Here is a 20,736-nt window from a genome sequence, read left to right as displayed (position 1 = left end):
ATTGAATCAATATACATAATAAATATTATTGCATGAATTTTGTGTCACATCATCCTTTAACATTTATACCACATGGATCGGTTACAGATGATTGCGTCAAGTTAATATCGCATATCAGTCAATAAGTATGATATATTTATTAATCTATGTTATGACAAAGATGAAAAACAGTAATGAATTTTAAAAAAAAATCCACTCAAAATCGGCAATTTACCGATCGGACAGCGAATGATGAGGAGTAAAATATTGATTGAATATCGATCTGAAGCCATTCTCACCGTAGTAGGTAACACAGCTCTCGCTAAGTGCCGCGATCCCCGCCATGCAACTATTCCGTTACGGGACACTTCATTGTCGCGCACGTAAATAACACCTGATTTGATTCCAAAAACAGTTAGTGCGGATGGAAACCAAAGAATTTAGAATTAATATTTAATTCAATTCATGAGTTATCTTATTTCATTCTCCCTTAATGTGTAGAGAGAAATGGGGAGCTGAGAGCTTTTGTGGAATTATCGCATCCTCAAGAGAGTATTGTTTTATTAACAAATTGCCAAGATCAAATGGTCACCGTTTGTGATTCTTTTTATCTGCAGCAGTCGATGTAGAACCCTACTGGAGGAAAACTTTTTTATATTTATATTTATAATTTTGCAAAATTAAATAGAATTCTAAAGGAAAGGCGGGATTAATACTGATGAACAAAAAAAAAATAATTCTGCAATGTAAAAAAAAAAAGATTGACTCGTCACCGTTGTTATGAGTTGTTTGCTTATTGCAGGCAGAACAAACATGATGTCTCGATGACAATAGGATAATCATTTTCCGCAATGGAATATATCAAACAGATGAAAGAAGAGCGGAAAGATAATGATAAACGTGTGAAATTAAATATTGGAGGTCATTATTTTGAGACCTGGTTTAGTACATTGGAGAGAATTCCAGGAACCCGACTGGCCTTGTTGGCTACTCTTAAAGAAGCAGATGAGAGCTATGATGCGGACAATGGCGAATACTTTTTTGACAGACACTCTGGGGCATTTATGTCCATACTACACTATTACCGAACTGAAGAACTTCATGTGGACCAAAATATTTGTGGAAATATTATCAAAGGGGTTTGTACATTTATATGTTTAACTTCCATGTTTCCTAATTTAGTTGATTTATTAGTTTTTTAAGGAGTTATACTATAACTTTTTATTTCGTTTGATTGCTCTTTATCCAAAGGTAACAGATATGAAATTCAAGAATGAAATAACAAAAAACAGTTGGTTTATTTTATAGGTCTAATACAGAAATCAGGCCACAAGAAAAATAAGTATACATGTACATACATTAGATAGACATTGTTTTAACTTTGAAGATTTACTAAAATACGGTTTTATGGCAATTTGCAAAATGTACAACCATAGCCTTCTTAAATCTGTGTATAAAAAGTCGATGATCCTTTTAAATAAATAGTTTTCTCTAATTTAACAAGCAAAAGAACTGGTAAATTGTACTTTTAAAACAGGTATAATATGCTTCGATTATTTAAAATTGCCTTGTGGAAAAAATTGATTTTATTTAACAAAGTGGCTAAAATATTTTAAATCACAAAGAAAGAAAGAGAGAGAAAGGGGGAAAAATAACCTTGCTTGGCAAATAATCTGGCGTATTTCATCTTGTATAATTTCTATGAAATAAAATGTGTAAGATTCAAAATCAATATTTCAACTGCAATTTTTCCTGGTCAGCATCAAGGAGCTGTTTTATGGAACGCTGTTTTAATTCATATAACCCTGATAAATATTTAGCGAAGTATGATCAGTCTTACTGAGATTTACTGTATTATTATTTCTCACAATCCTTTGGTCAATAGATCTCAACATGGATTAAAAATAGCAGATACACTCTGTAAAAATATTTATAATTATCGGTCATCGTCGTCAAAACCATGTTATAGTAGTTATATCAAGGTTTTTAAGACGACAAAAAGTATGCAGTCTCTGTCGTTAGACTCCAGTATAAATATGTATGGCATCTTTTTTTTAAAGATGATCATTTTTGTCTGATACACATCTATATTTTGCAAGTCACTCTCCGTAAATTTAAGGCTTTAATAATATCCCAATTAATCTTGCACTTGTACAAAGGACATATATAAAGAGTTGTTTAATCTTTAAGAATAAACAAGGACGATATGACACATATAAAAATCGGTATATACCCCTAAAGAAAACGACATTTCAATAAAGCGCGCACCATTCGTGTCGTGGGCGATAGGCTTCTATAGCCCGATAGCAGAATAATAATGGCTAATCTGCCTAGACTTTGACAGTCTCAAATTGATTTTTTGCATCCTTTTGACAACATAACGTTGTTTATTTGCCTACACTACAGATAATAAAACTCTTATCTGTCAGAGAAATAACTTATGTTCTACGAATTGTTGGGCCAACTGTCTAGAAATTGAGCTATTAGAAACTTACTGAAGCTACGTGAGAAATACCTTTTTGACTTTTGTTGTATTCTTTTAATAATGTTTTATAAAGTAACTGCATCCAAATGACGTCACAGAAGTGCACTTTTTCACTAATTAGCATAAAGCACCTTGAACTAAGCGTTACATTACAAAGCGTTTTCTGCAGGACGCTGAATGTTATAGGATATCCTGGATTGAATTCCTTTAATGCACAGATTTTTGCAATGTATTTTCTTGTAGACTTTTTCAAATACATGTATGCAATCTTGAAGGGCTGGTATCAATCGAACGGAAATCTATTATTTTACAACTGCAATAAAATCTTTAATAACGAATGTTATCAATAAAAGTTTACATAACAATACCCCTATGAATTTTGATTTTGACTTAAAATTTCATTCATTTATATGATATACTTTTAAAATATCAAGAAAACACAATGTTAGGTTTTTGTCAATTGCCGCACGGCGCTATGACGTTACTTTTCGGCACTTTTTTTAATCTCCCAGATGTCTTTTTAATACTTTTTACTGTCATTTTGCAATACAGTGTCTTGATTTGAATTGCAATATTATAATTACTTTGAACTTTGTCCAAATGTTTTTTATGCATTCCTATGTAACATCAGATTCAAAAGTAAGTGACAATAAAGGTTGACTGATCACACAACCCCATAACTTTCTTCTTCCTCTTTTGAAATGCTGAAAAGTTGGATAACCTGACTTAATGCCAGGCTTGACATTTACAATTGATCAACATTAACTACTAATAAGGGGAGAAAATAACATTGTAAAGATACAAAAGTTGCATAAGATACAAATGTAAATGGAAGTCAAACGATAAAGAGATGCTGAGAAGAAGTGGAAGGTGTGGAAGAAGAGTCTTTCACGTCACGTCACTTACTCTTAAATCCGACACTACGCTAGATTTACATGTTCGCAAAGCAAAACGAATATCCAAAAGCAATATGGAAAGTTAAATTTTGTTTGTTGAAATAGCTCAAAACCAGATGTTCCAGCACTTCATTGGGGTGTACATGAAATAAAACGTATGTGTGAGCTAGCCTATCTAATAGATTTATATATGAACTGAAAGCCAAAGAGAAACGTCAGAACGACGTCGGTACATTCTTGACCTGCGGTGATAGATGAAACCTAACGATTTGTTAATTGTAATCTTTTAAAAAGTATCGCATATATCTGAATAAAATGAAAAGGAAAAGGTCAAAATAAATATAGGTAGTACTATTATATAAAATTTTGTTGATAATTTTCGATTTTCAAAGATTTTGTAGCAGGTGTGACGTCACTTTTGGATCCACTTTCTGATGGAACAGATTAAGTAATTAACACAAGCAATAAATAAGTAATTTGAGAGAAAAATTTTGTTTATTTATTACATAAACTTAAAGTTAATGAGATTGTTGGTGTGTTGATATGATATCAATCAGGTCCCAGATTACAAGGTTACCCTCTTCAACATTGTATGGTGTTCTTGTAGTGACACACGATATATAGAAGTATAACAATATGTAAATATTACTTTAAAATACTTTTACTTTTACGTGTAAAGTAAGCTTATTTGAAGAGTTGTCTGAGTGATGGGAATAATTTTATTGTGGTACATTCTTTGTTTAATTTGTATTTCATTTATTACTTTGCGATTGAATTTTAGATTTAAGTTTAGATACAATTTTATATCCCGAGTACATATATTTGTCTCATGGATGTCCAATCTATGACTCCGTCCATCTGTCTTTTACAAATTTTGTTTGAGTTTGATCTCTTTAGGAAAATTGGCTGGATTACCCATGAGACAATGATTGTTACCATTTTTACTCATATCCTATTTAAAATCATGACAATTATTTTACTAATTTTCCATCAGTTTATATTGTTCGAAATTTAAAAACTTAAAACACACATTCAAAGAGTTTATTTATCGGAACATGTTTACTCTCAACACATAAAGTGTTTCACTTCAGATCTATATCTTCCGCTTTCTATTCTCAAATCAATTGAATACCACATCAAAATTACATATATCTAATTTTTTGAAAAATTAATTATAATGTAATTTCCCATTTCAAAAACACTGTTCAGAGTATATATATTCTTTTAACAAAATGACACTCATCAAATATGGCATCCTAGTATAAAAAAGTAAAGATATACATTGCAAAATTATGAATATAAACGTGAAACGTATTTGTATAATATTTGTTTTTGAGATAAACTTCACGTCTTGGTCTTCATTTTATATCATATAAACCAATAATATAAATGTTTTATTGTTAATCACTCAGACACAATAAATTATTTAATTTAATGGTTCGTATGTACCGAGTTCCTCACAACATCAGAGAAAATTTGTCTTAGAATCTGACTGCGATGATCACTTTGGTATAAATGAACCTATATCATAAAATATTCATGTTAACAGCTCAGTATAAAATCATATAAATATATTATATGTTTAGAGTGAACCTGAACCTAATAGATTGCTTTATCATTATATAGCACTGTATAAACAGATACCGGGGCAATGTTCTCATTTACGGAGACGAAAACAACGCAAAACCTGTACCAAAGATATTGAATCACAATCGTGACAAAAAAAGTGATCTACGAAAAAATTATGTCAAATATTTGATTCTGAAGGCGAATTGCTTTAATTAATATTTTTTCTAAAATTATTTAGACAAAGTCAACAAAGGTTGATTAGTGAAATTTAATTTATACAAAATTTTATTCAAGAAAAGTGAATGGGATTGGGCAGCAGGTATAACTTATTTTAGCCCTCTCCCTACAACAAGGTCAAGGTAAATACACACTATACAGGTATAATACTAATTAAACAAACATTGTAGAAAAAGAAAAGAAGGAAAAATACAATAAACTACCGGTTTGGAAATATTGACAAAAGTTACATATATGACAGTGTTCAAATAAAACGTTTTGTTGCCGCTATATATTCAAGTACTGTTTCAAATATTTGAATATTAATAGAGTGCATGATCAGGACTACCATATAATAGTAAATCAAGTTCAGAGATCTGATCACAATCAATAAAATTATAGATTGTTTGGAAAAGTACATGTCTAGAAATATGTATATTTTGGACAAGCAAAAAAGTATCTTCAACAGAATCCATACATTGTTGTTCAGTGAAATAAAGAAGTTTGGATCATTGGTGTACATGTATATGCTGATCTTATCCAAATTTTTTTTTATTAAAATTGAAAAAAATGACTGTGAAACTAATAAATACATAATCGATCTAAAATGTTATTTATTGACATTAAGAATTTATATAAGTGGGAGTTGGTCCCTTCTGGCGATATACCATCAGACCTACACTTTTACAAAACCTATTCATGGAAAATACAACTCTTGGGGACATTCAGGATAAAAAAAAATCAAACAAGATGGCGAGATATCGAACGGTAATTGATACCAATTTAGCTCTGGGTAGAGCTACTTCCTCTCCAGGCAAACTTTCGATCTGTTCCGTTATGTCTCACCAGTCGGAAACGGTACCCCGCCGCCATGTTTAATTGTCCAGTAAAAAAGGCAAGGGATTTCTATAGACATTTGTTAAAATTACGCAGGGAATTCCAGGTCTCAACAAAGAAAATTGATCACTGAGTTTTTGACACTTGGCGACTATCTTTAAACAAATCCTAATCAAGTAACGAATGCTTAAGCAAACCTTTTATACATTAAAATAATATTGATAAAGAGTCAAAAATAAGTAACAATCAATATAGTTATAAACTAAAAAGGAAAGTGCACTCACCCTGTTATATAACATCATTATAAGAAAAATATGTGGTAATAGTAGCATTGACTTAAAACTATTAATATTGGGGGGGGGGGGGATACAGTAAAACTCGTTTAGTACGAAAACGGATATATCGAATTCACGGATATTCCGAATTTTTCTTGGATCCCCAGCTATATTAAATTTAATGAATTTCTTATACGGATAAAACGAATTACGGATATAGCGATGTAATTTCACAGATCCCAGTGACTTCGATATAACCAAGTTTTACTGTAATAGCTGCAGAACTGTTACGGTACCTCTCCGTTGACAGATACATAAACTCATTTATTTATTGTTAAAACATGTACAATATATATATATTCAGTACACAAAACTTAGTTGGTCATGTTTTTCAAACCAATATGTAAAGAAAAAGGGATACCTTTGAATATATATTGTATGACTTCAATGGGCAAATATGAATGAAATGTACATTTCAGGGAATCTAGCATTTGTAAAGAAAAATTATTCTGAAAACCATAAACATGTGAAATGACAAGGTTCGATCAACTTTGGAATGCTCGGCAATGAGTGTAAACAAAACACAATCGTAATGATGGTATCTATGAAAAAAAGAATGTCTAGCTACATTTAATTATGATTCTGGAATGAAAAAAATTCTTTTCTTACCAATAATGACCTTCTTTGTCGGAAACGTGATGTTTTTGTTTATCCCATTTAAAGCGAGTTTAGTCAGACAATTTACACTTAAATGGATGTAATATTTTGTACTGTATAGTAATGTACATTGCATTTCGGCCCAGTTTTACCATTTTGGCCAAATTTCCATATTATTTTTTTTTCAGAGTCGAAGTGTCTGACAATAAATTTATTTTGGGCTCATGTTGTAAACTTTCTATTCATTTCCATTTGGTTAAATTTTCTACTAACAAAATCCCACATCATTTCATTTGAAGCTTGCCTTTTGCATTGGTTCTGATATATGAACAGTACTTTGAGCGATAATTGATAAAGTAATTTTTTTTGGTTGACATTTCCCTGAGAACTTAGGCCTTTCCCGAGATCCATAAATTTTAAATTGTTTGGAGTGGACGGTAATCTCACATTGTGGATTATTCAAATTACACATAAACACTCGATATCTCTATAAATCATTAAAAATTTGAATAATAAAACTTACAACCCATCATTGCCATTTTAATGCCTACGTTCTTTTATGACAATGTCAATGACCCTACAATTTTCATGTATTGTACTTTATATGACTGGATATATCAACTTTCATAGCACTGGCTTTGTATCTGACATTTATACAACACTTTGCCTCATTGTACATAGCTTTGAGACGTCTAACGACAAGTGTTTATTAAAAACGATTAAAATACCAAAAAACAAAACAAAAACAGAAAGTTCTTGCCTTATGCATTTCACGAAACTTTATGTTTTGAAATGTCCCTCTTTTGTTCCAAGGAATTCTAATTAAAAGAGAGTAAAGAGATTTGCTTGTATGCTTAGAATTGAGAATCTAAAATGTGTAGTTGAAAAATTGAAAATTTTTGTAACGTGTTCTCACCAAAGTCAATGATTTCCTGAATTCGCTTGCCTTGCCATCTAATTATATACATTATGATTTCGTTTTTTCTTTTAAATTAAAGAAGAACTTTTTGAAAATTCATCATTGAATTTGAATTCTCAGGTGAATTTGATGACACCTTGAAGTGCAAATAATAATAATAATAATCATTCATATGGTTAATTTTACATTCTTTCACATCTTACTATGTTAAAAGATATCTTTTTAAAATATATTTTCCCACCTCTGATTTTTTTAGAGGTCCGTTTTTGCTCTGCTCCAAATTTGTGTTGTTTCAATGGACTTTTGAGCTTGGCTACTACTCGTTATCTTTATATCTCATTTCTCAAAGCGTTCATCAAAGTAATGACGCATGCATTTCGTTGACAAGAATGAAATGGAAGAAATGGTTATATAATGATAAGACTAAATGTGGAAGATACAAAAAAAAGGACCAGAAAGTTGAGTGTATTGTAATTGTGATGATCTTGCTTGCTGTTAAATCCTATCAATATTTTATATGACAGATTAATGATCAGTGGCCACTCGGCTCTTGTTAGTTGTACTCTACAACCTAACTCTTAAGTGTTATTCGTTTTTCTCTATTGATGAAGTTTTAGTGTTCATTTCCCCCGTTTACAAATGGATGTTTTGATTTCCATCTCCCTTCTAATATTACAAAATAGCACATATCTATCTCAATGAATAATTTTATGAGACACACTCGGATTGATTATCAATGAATATAGTGAAAACAATTTCCGAAATTTAATGAAGCAATCATCGCAATGAATATTATATTAGCATGATTCAAACACGTGATATTGTATCTTGGTCCCCATTATGCCATGAAAAATTTAGCCGTTTTGCATCGCTAGATTCGGCAAGATAAGGCAAAAAGAGGACCATTAGTTGATGAAAATTTTAAAGACATTTGAGAGGTGTCCTCCATGTTCATTATTTTAATGAGTTTATTTTGATGATGGGCAATCAAGATCTATTTTGGGGGTCAATTATTTGTATCACGCAATGCATACCTTACTTTTTTAATACGTGCAACATTTTACTTTTCATCTCGTGCATGCTTGGAAAAATGATCTACCTAGGTCTTTAAGGCCTCTTGTATAGAATAAAAACACACGCCCGTAGAACGCGGGGGGGGGGGGGCAGGGGGGACCGCCCCCTTTTTTCTGATTATATTATTTTCCTATAGTAAATTTTCTTTTAAATGCTGGTTGCCCCCCTCCTCCCCCCCCCCCCCCCCCACTTTTTGATGTAAGGTCCAGCACTGGCAAGTTGCAGAATTTGGACAGTAAATTACCTTTTTTTATTTTGCTTGCCAGATAATTTTTGGAAGTTGCCCCCCCCCCCTCTTTTTGGTCAGTTAAGGTTTTTTTTTTTTATTTATTTATTTTTAGCTTGTCAGATTTTTTTGGAAGTTGCCCCCCCCCCCTTTTGAAACCGTTGCTATGGGCCTGAAGCAAATAAATTGAAATTTAAAAAAAATCAAAATTTAAGAAAAACAACTTAATTTTCACATTCGATTGATGACATAAAATATCTTTGAATCTTTTGCTGTCAAAAATAACTGTTTATATACTGTCTTCTAATGTGTGTTGAACAGTTTAATTAGCGATTATGGAATCTTAAATCAGTTTTACTTTAGATAAATGAGAATAATTTAATTTTGTTTGTATTCTAGCCTCTGATTGGTTAATATCCAAAAAGGAACACAAATTATTTCTGTATAACCTGGTTTGGTATGGGGACACCCCCCCCCCCCCCTGACAACCAGCTGAATTATCTGTATCCATACAATCCTCTCATTTCCAGTCCTCGGGATTCATGGAAAATTCCAGATTTAATAAATGTACCTTTAAATTCAAACAATAATTCGATCTTACCACATGTAACCAAACAACATGGCTGCTATGCCTATGCATCAGTTTTTACCTCCCCTCGATTCCCATCACTTCCGTTACTTCCGTTACTATGGTTGTATTATTGAGCGGCAAATTTGAACTAATAAAAAGTAACGAAATTTTACACCCATAGTTATTTAATGATTTTAAAATTAAATTATAAGGAATGACTCTAATTCTTGGCCAAATTATTCGAGTATAACCTGGTTTGGGTCAGTTTACGCTGTTTTATAATCCGCTTCGCGGATTATAAAGCGTAAACTGACCCAAACCAGGTTATACTCGAATAATTTGGCCAAGAGTTAGAGTCATTCCTAAAATGACATAATTTTGTCGGGCAAAAATAGCTACCACACTATTATAGTAGTATTTTGCAATATTTAACAAGAACACAATCCCAATTTCGTTCAATTGCAAACTGTACGAGTCCAAACGTCAGGCTATAATGGAGTGTTTTATCTAATTCTTCAATTTCAGGAGTTGGAATATTGGGGACTCACAGAACTTGACATTGAACCGTGCTGTTGGGGACAATACAGTAAATTCAAGGACCACAAGGAGACCTTGGCGGCGCTGGACGACAATTTTACGTCTCAAATTGACGTTGAACCCACAGCTTGGGATAACGATAAACCTTCGAGTCTCAGTAGGTTCAAGCATAATATGTGGCTGTTTCTAGAGGAACCTGGATCCTCTAGACTAGCAAAGGTATTCATTTAAAAAAAAGCAATGAATTTTGTAACTTTCAGAAAACTTTAATTCTGCTTAATGAAAACAAATTTAGTAATGCATGCTTGTTTCAGTTCATTTATGATGCTCGAATAAGGCATGATGCTCTTTTTTCATATTGCTAGACAAATCAATCTGTTATGATCGTTACGTCCTTGACAGGAATTTTAATTCACTTCCCATTTACAAACAAGAATTAATCAACGATCTATTTCGTACAAATGTTGTCAGTCGTTCCGCATACCAGAAGGTTGGTCCGATGGTTGGATTTACAACAACGCTTAATCAGATGATCAATACTTTGGTCGATTTTCAAATGAATGAACTAGGTTTATTTGTTTTTAATTATCTTTAGCTAACTAACCTATTAAATTTTGAGATGGGTGGGTCGCCTTAGGGCTTATTGTAAATCTCTCTTCACCTGCAATCCAAAATTTAAAGAATAAAGCTCCGCTACTTCCGATACAAACCAACATATGTGTTTTTTGGTAAGTTATCTTGAATCACGTAATTGCTAAAGTAGATTGGATATTACTAGAAAATAGGTAATGCTATCATTTACGCCCACCGCTGGCTTTGGATTATTGCAAATATACAAATTAAGGATGCATGCAAACAGCGCTCAATTCACAGAAAGGTTGGCAATAGACAGGGTTCCATACAAAGCAAAGCTTTATAATGCACAAAAATGTTAAGAAATTAAACATAATCAAACCTCACATTGTTAAAAAAATTAATTGCATGAAATATGGAGATAACGAACAGTACGAACAGTATTCAAGCTCAGAGTACATTTATACAATACATATCGGGAGCAGAGCAAACGCGGACCTCCAAAAACATCAGAGGGCGATTAGGTGCCATTGAGGAGTGAGCATACCCTGCCGACAGGTCACACCCGCCGTGTGCTCCTTGTCATGATCGGGAAAAAACAGAAAAATCCGCAGACAATTTAGTGTGTAAATAATGGCCTAATAGTTAGTATGAAAAACGTCAGACAGCATTTGACTTAATGATAGATTGTATTTGCTGAACAAAGTCATTGTATCGACCATAAAACTTGCGAAATATTGGCTTCAGAAGAGACTGTTAATATCCTTGTTTCATCAACTTGTTTGTCAATTGCTTGCCTCGTTCTAGAAATTGTTCATACGTAGAGCATGCTCTTACTTATTGAATGAATTGGGAGACAAAAAAAGTAGGTAATAATGGTGTATTGTTGCATAAGTAAGGGCATAATTAAGGGAAGTTGACGATCGAAAAATTAAAGTCATCACGTTTATTGTTTTGAACATATTTTATTGAAATAATCAATTGGTCTGACAACTTACGAATTTCTCTCCATATATATAACACATAGTTATGCACAATTTTACAAATACATATACAAATAAACTATATTATCTAACTATATTATCTAAGTTATTATTACACAGCTATTTAAATCTACAAGATTCAATAATAAATCTGTGAACAGCAGCAAAAATGTCTTTGTTTAACTCAATAAGTTTTCCTTGCCCCAAAGTAATTGGTGTACATCTATGATATCTACATCTAGTCTAAAAAGATAATCGAAAAAATCAATTCTGGCATTAACATATTTTCTACAACCAAAAAAGAAATGGTAGGCCTCTTCTTGTTTACCACAAGAACAATAAGGATTATCAATAATATTACGTTTATATAAGTCTTGATTAAAAATGCAATTATGCCTTAATTTCATCACGTTTATCATAAAGTTTTGTTGCTGGGCTACCATTTATGCTCAAAATATTTATTGTACCAAATTTACTTAATATTGATTATTATTGTTCCCCCAATTTTATTGACTGATTTTTTTTGTATGTTTGGTTTTGATTTGTCTTATTTTTTAATTGTTGTTGCTTTGTGTGTGTGTTTGTTGTTTTGTTTACTTATTGATTGATTTGATTTTTTTTTTTTTTGGGGGGGGGGGGTGTTTTCGCTTTATTAAAACACGTCGTAAAGATGAGAGGTCATAACATCAGATCTAGAACATTAATAAATGCAATAGACAAACAATGCAACGAACCAGACTCCGGGGCCCTCAAAATTAGATGAGCCCCTTTTTTCTCATTTTTAGTTTCAAAATAAATCTTTTCTTCAAGTGAGACTGAGATCAAAAAGTGAGATAGTCTAATTTTTACAATCATGGTTCCAGGAATTATTAATATATTGGGGAAGGGGGAGGGGGCTTTGATCAAATTTTCTTTTAAATGGATAAAATGTTATTGTAAACATCATTTTTTTTTCTTTCAAAAAATAAGTTTTGAAAAACGTCGTAGACTAGTATATATTTACATTGAAATCAAAGGGTTGTATCACGTTTTGGAACTTGCATATTTTGTCTGCAAAAGTTCTCACCCAGTTAGCACAACAACGTTATTAAAACGTTATAAAAACGTTATGAAAATGTTATGAAAACATTTTCTAAAACGTTATTACAACGTTATTTTGTGTGGTTTTTTAAACGTTATTATAACGTTTTGCAAAAACATTGTACTGAAATGTTTTAAAAACATTTTTAAAAACGTTTGGAAAACATTTTTAAAAACGTTTTGAGAACATTTCTTAAAATGTTTTTAAAACATTTAAAAAATCAATTTTACAACATAATAACCAATAACAATATATGTCTTATAATTTAATAAATTTAAATCCATTCATTAATGTTGTCTAAACACTGTTTTTTTTTTTAACACCTGCACAATAAAATTACAGTCTTCCTTCAAATGAAATTTGTACTGTTTGAAATACGAAAAGATCACAGCATCCTTATTCCATTAGAAATCAATCTGTTATACACTTGGACTTGTCTGTGTTCTTCTGAAAAACAAAGATTAATTTGGACATAGAACTTTTACTAAATGATTACCCATTCATACTCGTACATTTCTTTTAAGTTAAACATATCCATGTAATAAGGCATCTGACAACTAACTAAACATACTAGTATATAAAAATCTAATAAAACCAAAGAAAGTATGCTTTGTTATACAGTTGTATTAATAAACAAAAAATTACAGGTGGTATTATATCTATATTTCTGACAACCAACTTCAAACGTACCTTATCATATTTAATAATTCCTCCAGGAAGGTATGGATCAAACCTCTTCGTCCCACCTCTCATTAAATCGTAAGAGATTGTCTTCGATGCTTTGTAAGGCTTGTAAGCAGCAGCTACTAAAATATTATGTGAAATTCATTATAAGAAATGTAAATAAGTTAATTTATAAACATATTTAACAAAGGCATCGGAAGCAATTTAAAAGTGGGGGGGGGGGGCTAAACCAACAAAAACGTTGGGGGGAGGGGTTAACCCGAATTTTCACTAACTCTATTACGTCTATCTTTGCAAAAAAGTTGGGTGGAGGGGGCTTAGACCCCCCGGCTCCGACGCCTATGTTTAATAGTTAAATGAAAACAATACAGCATTACTAGTACTTAGATGAGTTTCCTTTTGCTGTATACATTTTCCAATGATTTATAAGTTAATATGTTAACTGAATCTTAATGCATTTTCTTAGCATTAATGGTGATAAAACTTACTCTTAATAATTCTTTAAAGGGGTGCAACCCTCTGTCCAGTCTTAGTGAACTGACCCATGGAATTTGTTTGCATCATTGTCCTGCATATCTCCGCCCTGCTTTGAAACCACTGCATTCACTAAAATGAGTGTTATATTTTATCATGAAGAATGTGTATTTCAAAATTTGATAGCAAATATATAATCAAGCCTGAGATTGATTAATTAATTCCTCTCCTTTCCCTTCCAAAAGAAAATAGGTTTAACGTGGCATTGTATTCTGTAATACATAACTCAAATTCGGAAAAGTCTAACTAATCCACCTCTTAAGAATTATTTAACCCTGTCTTGTTAAGACCCCCTCCCACACCCATTCCTATTCCCAACTATGTTTTAATTATGTTTTGAAACCCGTCACACAATTTTAATATATGTAAATAAACCCAAGTTTTCAAACAATAATTCGCCCGCCTAATTCAAATGCCAGTGAACTTTATAAACATATATACACCTAAGTCTATAAGAATGAAAGATCTAAGATTCTAAATGCATATGTATTTAAAGCTACACTATATGATTGCTAAATATACAGGCAATGAATACTATTTAAAATTTAACATACCATACGTTGACATTTGAAAGGTATTCCCCTATTCCTTTTCTTTGTCTTACAAGAATGCCGCCGGGTTTTTCAAAACTGTGATTCTGTTGACCTATATAGATCACATGGACATAGTTTGCAACAAGGATCGGCTGCATCAGCCCTGGCCATGGCATCCCGCTGTGTCACTCAATTAACTCTCGATAAACACATTATCGAAGGGGAAACTTATTTCCCATAGCACAAATAAATGACTCCACTGAATTTTTTAATTCAGGAACTTTGTTGAACAAATAAGTTTTTGGAATTTTTTTTACTCTCCTTGTTATATATAAATATTTTTTACAATGGTATAAAAGAAAAATATGAACACATTTCTGGGTTGTTGTTGTTGTTTTGTTGTTGTTTTTTTTTTAATTTTGGGGGGTCTAAATTTAATTACCACAACTCAAAATCAATCATAACTCAAACTTTGGAGCTATTTATAAGAAAACAAAAGTTTTATATATTTATATACATGTATCGTCTTGCACTAAATAATTAAAAATTTCCTATGCTTGGAGTTGGTATTTCTGTAACGTTTTTGCAATGTTTTGCAAACATTTTAAGACAATGTTGTATTCATGTTGTCTGCTAACATTTGTATTTCATGAAATTTATAATAATTATTACACAAAGTATTTTTTTTAATCATGCTATTCAATTTATAGCTGCGCGATATTTTATCATTATAGAAATTAATGTTAAATGCTAAATGTTTTCTCAAAACCTCCTTGCAACAGGAAAAAAATGTTATTAAAAACATTTTTAAAATGATTGTTAAGAACGTTTTTTAATAACGTGTTTACAACCAAAATAAAACGTTTTAAAAACATTTTATAAACGTTTTATTAAAAACGTTTTCAGATAACATCAATACAACGGGAATAAAATGTTATGAAAACGTTTTGTGCTACCTGGGCAGAATATATGTACGTATATGACTCATGAAAATAATTGCATGAAATATGGAGATAACGAACAGTAATCAAAGTCCATTGAAACATTAGAAATCGGGAGCAGAGCAAACATCAGAGGGGGGTCAGGTACCATGGAGGAGTAAGCATCCCCTGTCGACCGGTCACACCTACCGTGTGCTCATTGTCATGATCGGGAAAACGGGAAAATCTTGAGATTTACAATATATCCTTATTGTACTGTGCTGCCTGCGCGATAATGCAGATATGTTGTTGTGTATAATACATGTATGGATACTATATGTATCTATTACTATTTTCAGAAATATAAATATTATATCTTTTATTCAGTTGTTGTAGAAATTAATTATATTTCAGATTTACAGACTTCAGTCTAACAGACATCCTAATTTATTTTCAGGCGTACGCTGTGATTTCGATGTTCTTTGTTTGTTTATCAATAGCAGTATTTTGTCTGGAGACTTATGAAAAATTCCGTGTTCCTATAAACGACAAAGTGAGTCCCATCAATAAAACAGGATTGTACCTTAAGGAATCAACTTCAGGAGACTTTTGTGTCAAAACAAATGCCGAACTCAAGTATGAATTCTCCGACACTCAGCCCCATATCGTCATGCAAATTATGGATTATATCTGTGCCGCATACTTCACAACAGAATATACTATAAGATTTTTCTTTGCGCCGAAGAAGTTTAAATTCATCCGTCAACCCTTGAATGTTATTGATATTTTCTGTTTAATTCCTCACCTTATTGCCATCATATTAGTGACCATTAACCCTAATGACAGCACGAGTCAGCTCTTCAAATCCATGCTGGCCTTACGAACTGTGCGCATATTGAGAGTGTTCAAGCTGATGAAGCACTACAGTGCTTTCAATATTCTTGTGTACACAATAAAAGTCAGCATTAAAGAGCTTATGCTGATGATAATATTTCTGCTAACAGGAGTCCTTATATTTGCAAGTGTTATTTTCTACGTAGAGAGTGAAAATTTTGAGAATATCCCAATCGGAATTTGGTGGGCATTAGTCACTATGACAACGGTTGGATATGGAGACAAAGTGCCGAAATCGGAAGCCGGGTACATAATTGGTTGTGTTTGTGTAATTTGTGGTGTCCTGACAGTAGCCTTTACAGTTCCGATAGTTGTTAACAATTTCGCACTTTATTACGCACACGCTCAGTCGAGAATTAAATTACCTGCCCATAAACGCAAAGAACTTAAAAGAAAACTATATGCAAAAAATAAAAAGTCATTAGACCTTGTCAATAAGTGGAAGAATGCTCGTAAAAAAGAACCAACAGAGTTCACGGAAATGAACGCTATTAAGAGCCCAAGAGCGCCACCATGCGGCGAAGAGTCTCCTGCGGACAAGACTTCTAACTCAAGTTCAGTGAATCCAGCCTATTTTTACTTTAATACTTCGAAAACAAACTCTGGTGCAACAGACACAAGTAGAAGTACCCGAGTAGTTACCATATCAGACAATGTTAACTCTACAGCAAGTCCACCATTATCCATCACTCCGATAGAGACAGATATGACTGAGATAGAGGTACTTATTAAGAATTCCTTATGGCATGTAAATGCTTTGTATGGTATATCTACAAGTAATATACCAGATGGAAAAAAAATTATGGAATTTGACGGCTATCAATATGCCTACGGGCAATAAAAATCAAAACGTGGTGTATCTAAGATCGACCTACACACGCGGTAGTTATGGAGGGGAAAAAAAACTAGCAAACGGGAGTATTAAAATAAGGGAAAACTGTAACTAAAGGGGAAATTTTAGATCATTATCCCATTGTAATACAACGATCTACATAGAAAAAGCAAATGTCTAATTTAAATAAATGCTCAGAGCGAAGCTGTTTAAACATGATGTAGGTGTATTTAGAATGTATCTTATCTGTGTTTTACAATTCATGCAAGTTGTTTCTTCGCCCGCTGGAAGTCCAAGGAACAGCTAGGGTATGAAGCTTTGTTGTAATAGCTCGGTGATGCAGCATATAAATTGTTGATCAATTTCCCACTTATCGTACCGGAACAGTGTTAAAAGCAACTTCAAAGACGTAAAAATAAACATTCTGCGTCAATTATAGGAATTTTATAAAAGATGCATCATACTCTTAAAATTTGGCATTTACTAAAACAAAACCTGTTGCTGTAAGAGCATAGGTTAAAATAGTCTTTTAAAATAATTATACGGATGCCATATCTGTAGATCATAAACATGATTCCGGGTGTTTATTTATTTATTTATTTATTTATTTATTTTTGATTGATTATTTGATGAACATAAATAACACTTACAATTAATACATCGCTAACATTTCTGTAAAACGAGCGAAACAATAATATCTAGCATTATATATATATAGAGAGAGAGAGAGAGAGAGAGAGAGAGAGAGAGAGAGAGAGAGATAGAACTATGCAGACGTTAATTAAACTAACAAATGTTTTAAGAGTGTGCAGGGATACATGATGCATGTTGATGATCTTTAGAATGATGCGATAACCACACACTCATTTAATTAGAAGAAATAATGCTCGTTTCAAAGAACATGTTTAATGTTAAATACTCTAAACCACAGAATGAAGCAAGTTAAATAGATATCGAATTACAGTGAACCATTTCCTGATTAATTATTGCTCTTTGCTCTGTTTAATTGTCTACTAAAGCCCTCTTTCATCAGAAATTCTCTAATCACATCAATTTTCAGAATTTCTATTCAATAGCTATAAAAACAGGTCATTGAATTCTTGTAAATCACAAAGAGGGTATACTCATTTACAACCAGGATCAATTTTTACCATAGTTACCTCTTTGAGCATATTGATATGTTCATGGTAAAACTTCAGACGTGAGATAAAAGATATCAAAGACCTTTGTCCACATTATCGACCTATTTCAAACAGCTCTTCAAAATAAACCTTAGAACAATGGAGGCATGTTGGGTCTACATCCGATCGGGTAGCTATCTTGCAGTGCACTGTTCTTCTTTGGCATGTCAGAGATATAATATGGCCCATCAATCACCTAATTATGAAGGGTAGTTTTTCGCTGACTTGGGCACAATAAATTTTAGGGGCTAAGTGAAATGTTATGCAATCTCATAATGAAAATATTACTGGGTAATTTCAAACTTATTTTTCTACCCGATGTATTTTAGAAGTGTTATACGTTATTTACGTGTTATACGCCGGCCATTTAATATTACCTTTCAAGTAGTAGAAAAGATTTTTACTATTAAGGAGAGAAAGCAATCTTATCAGTTTCTTTAATCACTAACAGAGATTTATATTTTTGATATCACACAATAAACGCATTGTATTTTTTCAGCAACACAAAATCGAGACAGCAAATTTGCTAAATAACCTAAAACAAAAAGATGAGAGGATAAAGGAAGAGCGAAAGCGACAGCTGGGCATGCTCAATGAGAAGAGGGAAAGACTACAGAATGCTGGGAAGACCCCGAGGACTACACCTGCTCCTGCTGCGGCTTCAAAACGGAAGTCCTGACCAAAGTATAAAAGTGAAATCTCTTTGGAACAAGTTCCTGTTACAAATAAAGATAAATTTATTATATACCCCTCCATTATTAGCTGGATGTTATAAAAGAAAATTATTGGGATCAAATATATAACATTTACATGTATCTACAAAAAAAGAATCACTTTTTTATTTTTTATAAATCTTGATAAATTAACTGAGCGCCCTATACCCTATTTGAGTTTTTAAATTAATCTCCATTTTTACATGTATATAATAATTCTTAAACTTATTCTTAAATAATGGTCTACGTTAAAAAGAGCACCAAAGTATAAAAATTATCATATATTTTTAAATTTCAGATACCAATTTAGTATGTCCAGTACTTACATTAAAAGACTGCATAGACATAAAACTACTGCTGCTTAAAGAGTCTGAATACTTGTGCAAGGATATGAAACTTGACCTAAAATATGAAAGTGATCGAAAAATTAAGAAAACTTTCGATTGAGTTCGAATGAGAAGTTGAAACAATTATATTGAACCAAAATCCACTTATTATTCATTTGTCAGGTAGAATTTATGGAATATACCCAATAGGCAATATTACATCGTCTCATTTTATGTTACAGCTTTAAAAATTCATTGTGTTCTGCAATACTATAATTGAACGTTTTTATCACTTGGTACATTTATAATTCATACAACTTTTAAAATAGATCGGAAAATGACAACTATGGTCTGTAAACAAAATTATTATTATCTGAAGAAAGTGCCGATGTTTTCTTTCTTTCCTTTTTTTTAAATACAAACTGTGCTTGCTTGGCTATTACTGTCTGCGATTGAATGGCTTACATCGATATGTCACCTGAACTAGTTCATTCTACTTCAGTATTCTAAGAATATTGTCATCAGCTGCAGACTGTTTTCGTAGGTGACCATAAAAAAGAAGGCGATAATTCGCATTTTCATTGAATGCAAAATCAAGTTTCTTGGCACCTGCTTGGCAGATTAAATTGCACTTTGTTTGAATGAAATGATTTCATGTTCACTTGTATTCTTATAAAGTAAGCGAATTTGTTTGTTTGTTTTGTTTTTTTTTATTATTAAATTTTTGATTTATTTATTTTATTTATATATTTATTTACTTTTTTGGCAAACAAAACATTTTGATATCATTATTACACTTTAAAATCAGAGAATTATTTAATTTTTATTTTGTGTTTACAAGCAGGTACCATTTAAAACAATAAACAAGATTAGTTTTTTTTAGGGGAGATTTTGTTTGGAAATATTTTACACAATCAATCTCTATCTTCTGTACATTGAATCTGCAATTTTACTCCGTCCAAGTGTTCCTCATGATCAACATATGTTTTGATAACGTGAAAAATGTTTAACAGAATACGTGTACGGAAAATCATTGGCTATATAAAGTGACATTTGCCACCCGAAATATAGTTGGTATCAAATAAAGAAAATGCAGAAAATATCACTTTAATATTTGCTATTATACTCTGATTAATTCTTTTCATTTTCTAGAGTTCCTTTCATTTTCTCTTTTATATGCACTGTATATGTTTTTCGATGTGGACTTATTACAATGAATACTACTTGGTAAGCAAATAAAT

At 31.9% G+C, this 20,736-nt stretch overlaps 1 protein-coding gene across 1 annotated transcript; it reads left to right on the top strand.

Moving 5' to 3' along the window:
* The first annotated feature begins 773 nt into the window (after nt 1-773).
* Nucleotides 774-19,142, top strand: LOC133182128 (potassium voltage-gated channel protein Shaw-like). Its single transcript, XM_061316855.1, has 4 exons — nt 774-1,118; nt 10,230-10,460; nt 16,007-17,164; nt 18,956-19,142. Exons 1-4 carry the CDS (start codon nt 831-833, stop codon nt 19,133-19,135), a joined length of 1,857 nt encoding a protein of 618 aa, XP_061172839.1. The 5' UTR covers nt 774-830; the 3' UTR covers nt 19,136-19,142.
* Nucleotides 19,143-20,736: the final 1,594 nt, after the last annotated feature.

Source organism: Saccostrea echinata, unplaced genomic scaffold, assembly GCF_033153115.1.
Source record: "Saccostrea echinata isolate AGI-Se365-2 ecotype Australia unplaced genomic scaffold, CSIRO_AGI_Sech_v1 ptg000009l, whole genome shotgun sequence".
Classification (NCBI taxonomy): Eukaryota; Metazoa; Mollusca; class Bivalvia; order Ostreida; family Ostreidae; genus Saccostrea; species Saccostrea echinata.
Note: the sequence above shows the minus strand (reverse complement) of the source record. Positions and strands in the feature narration are given on the sequence as shown.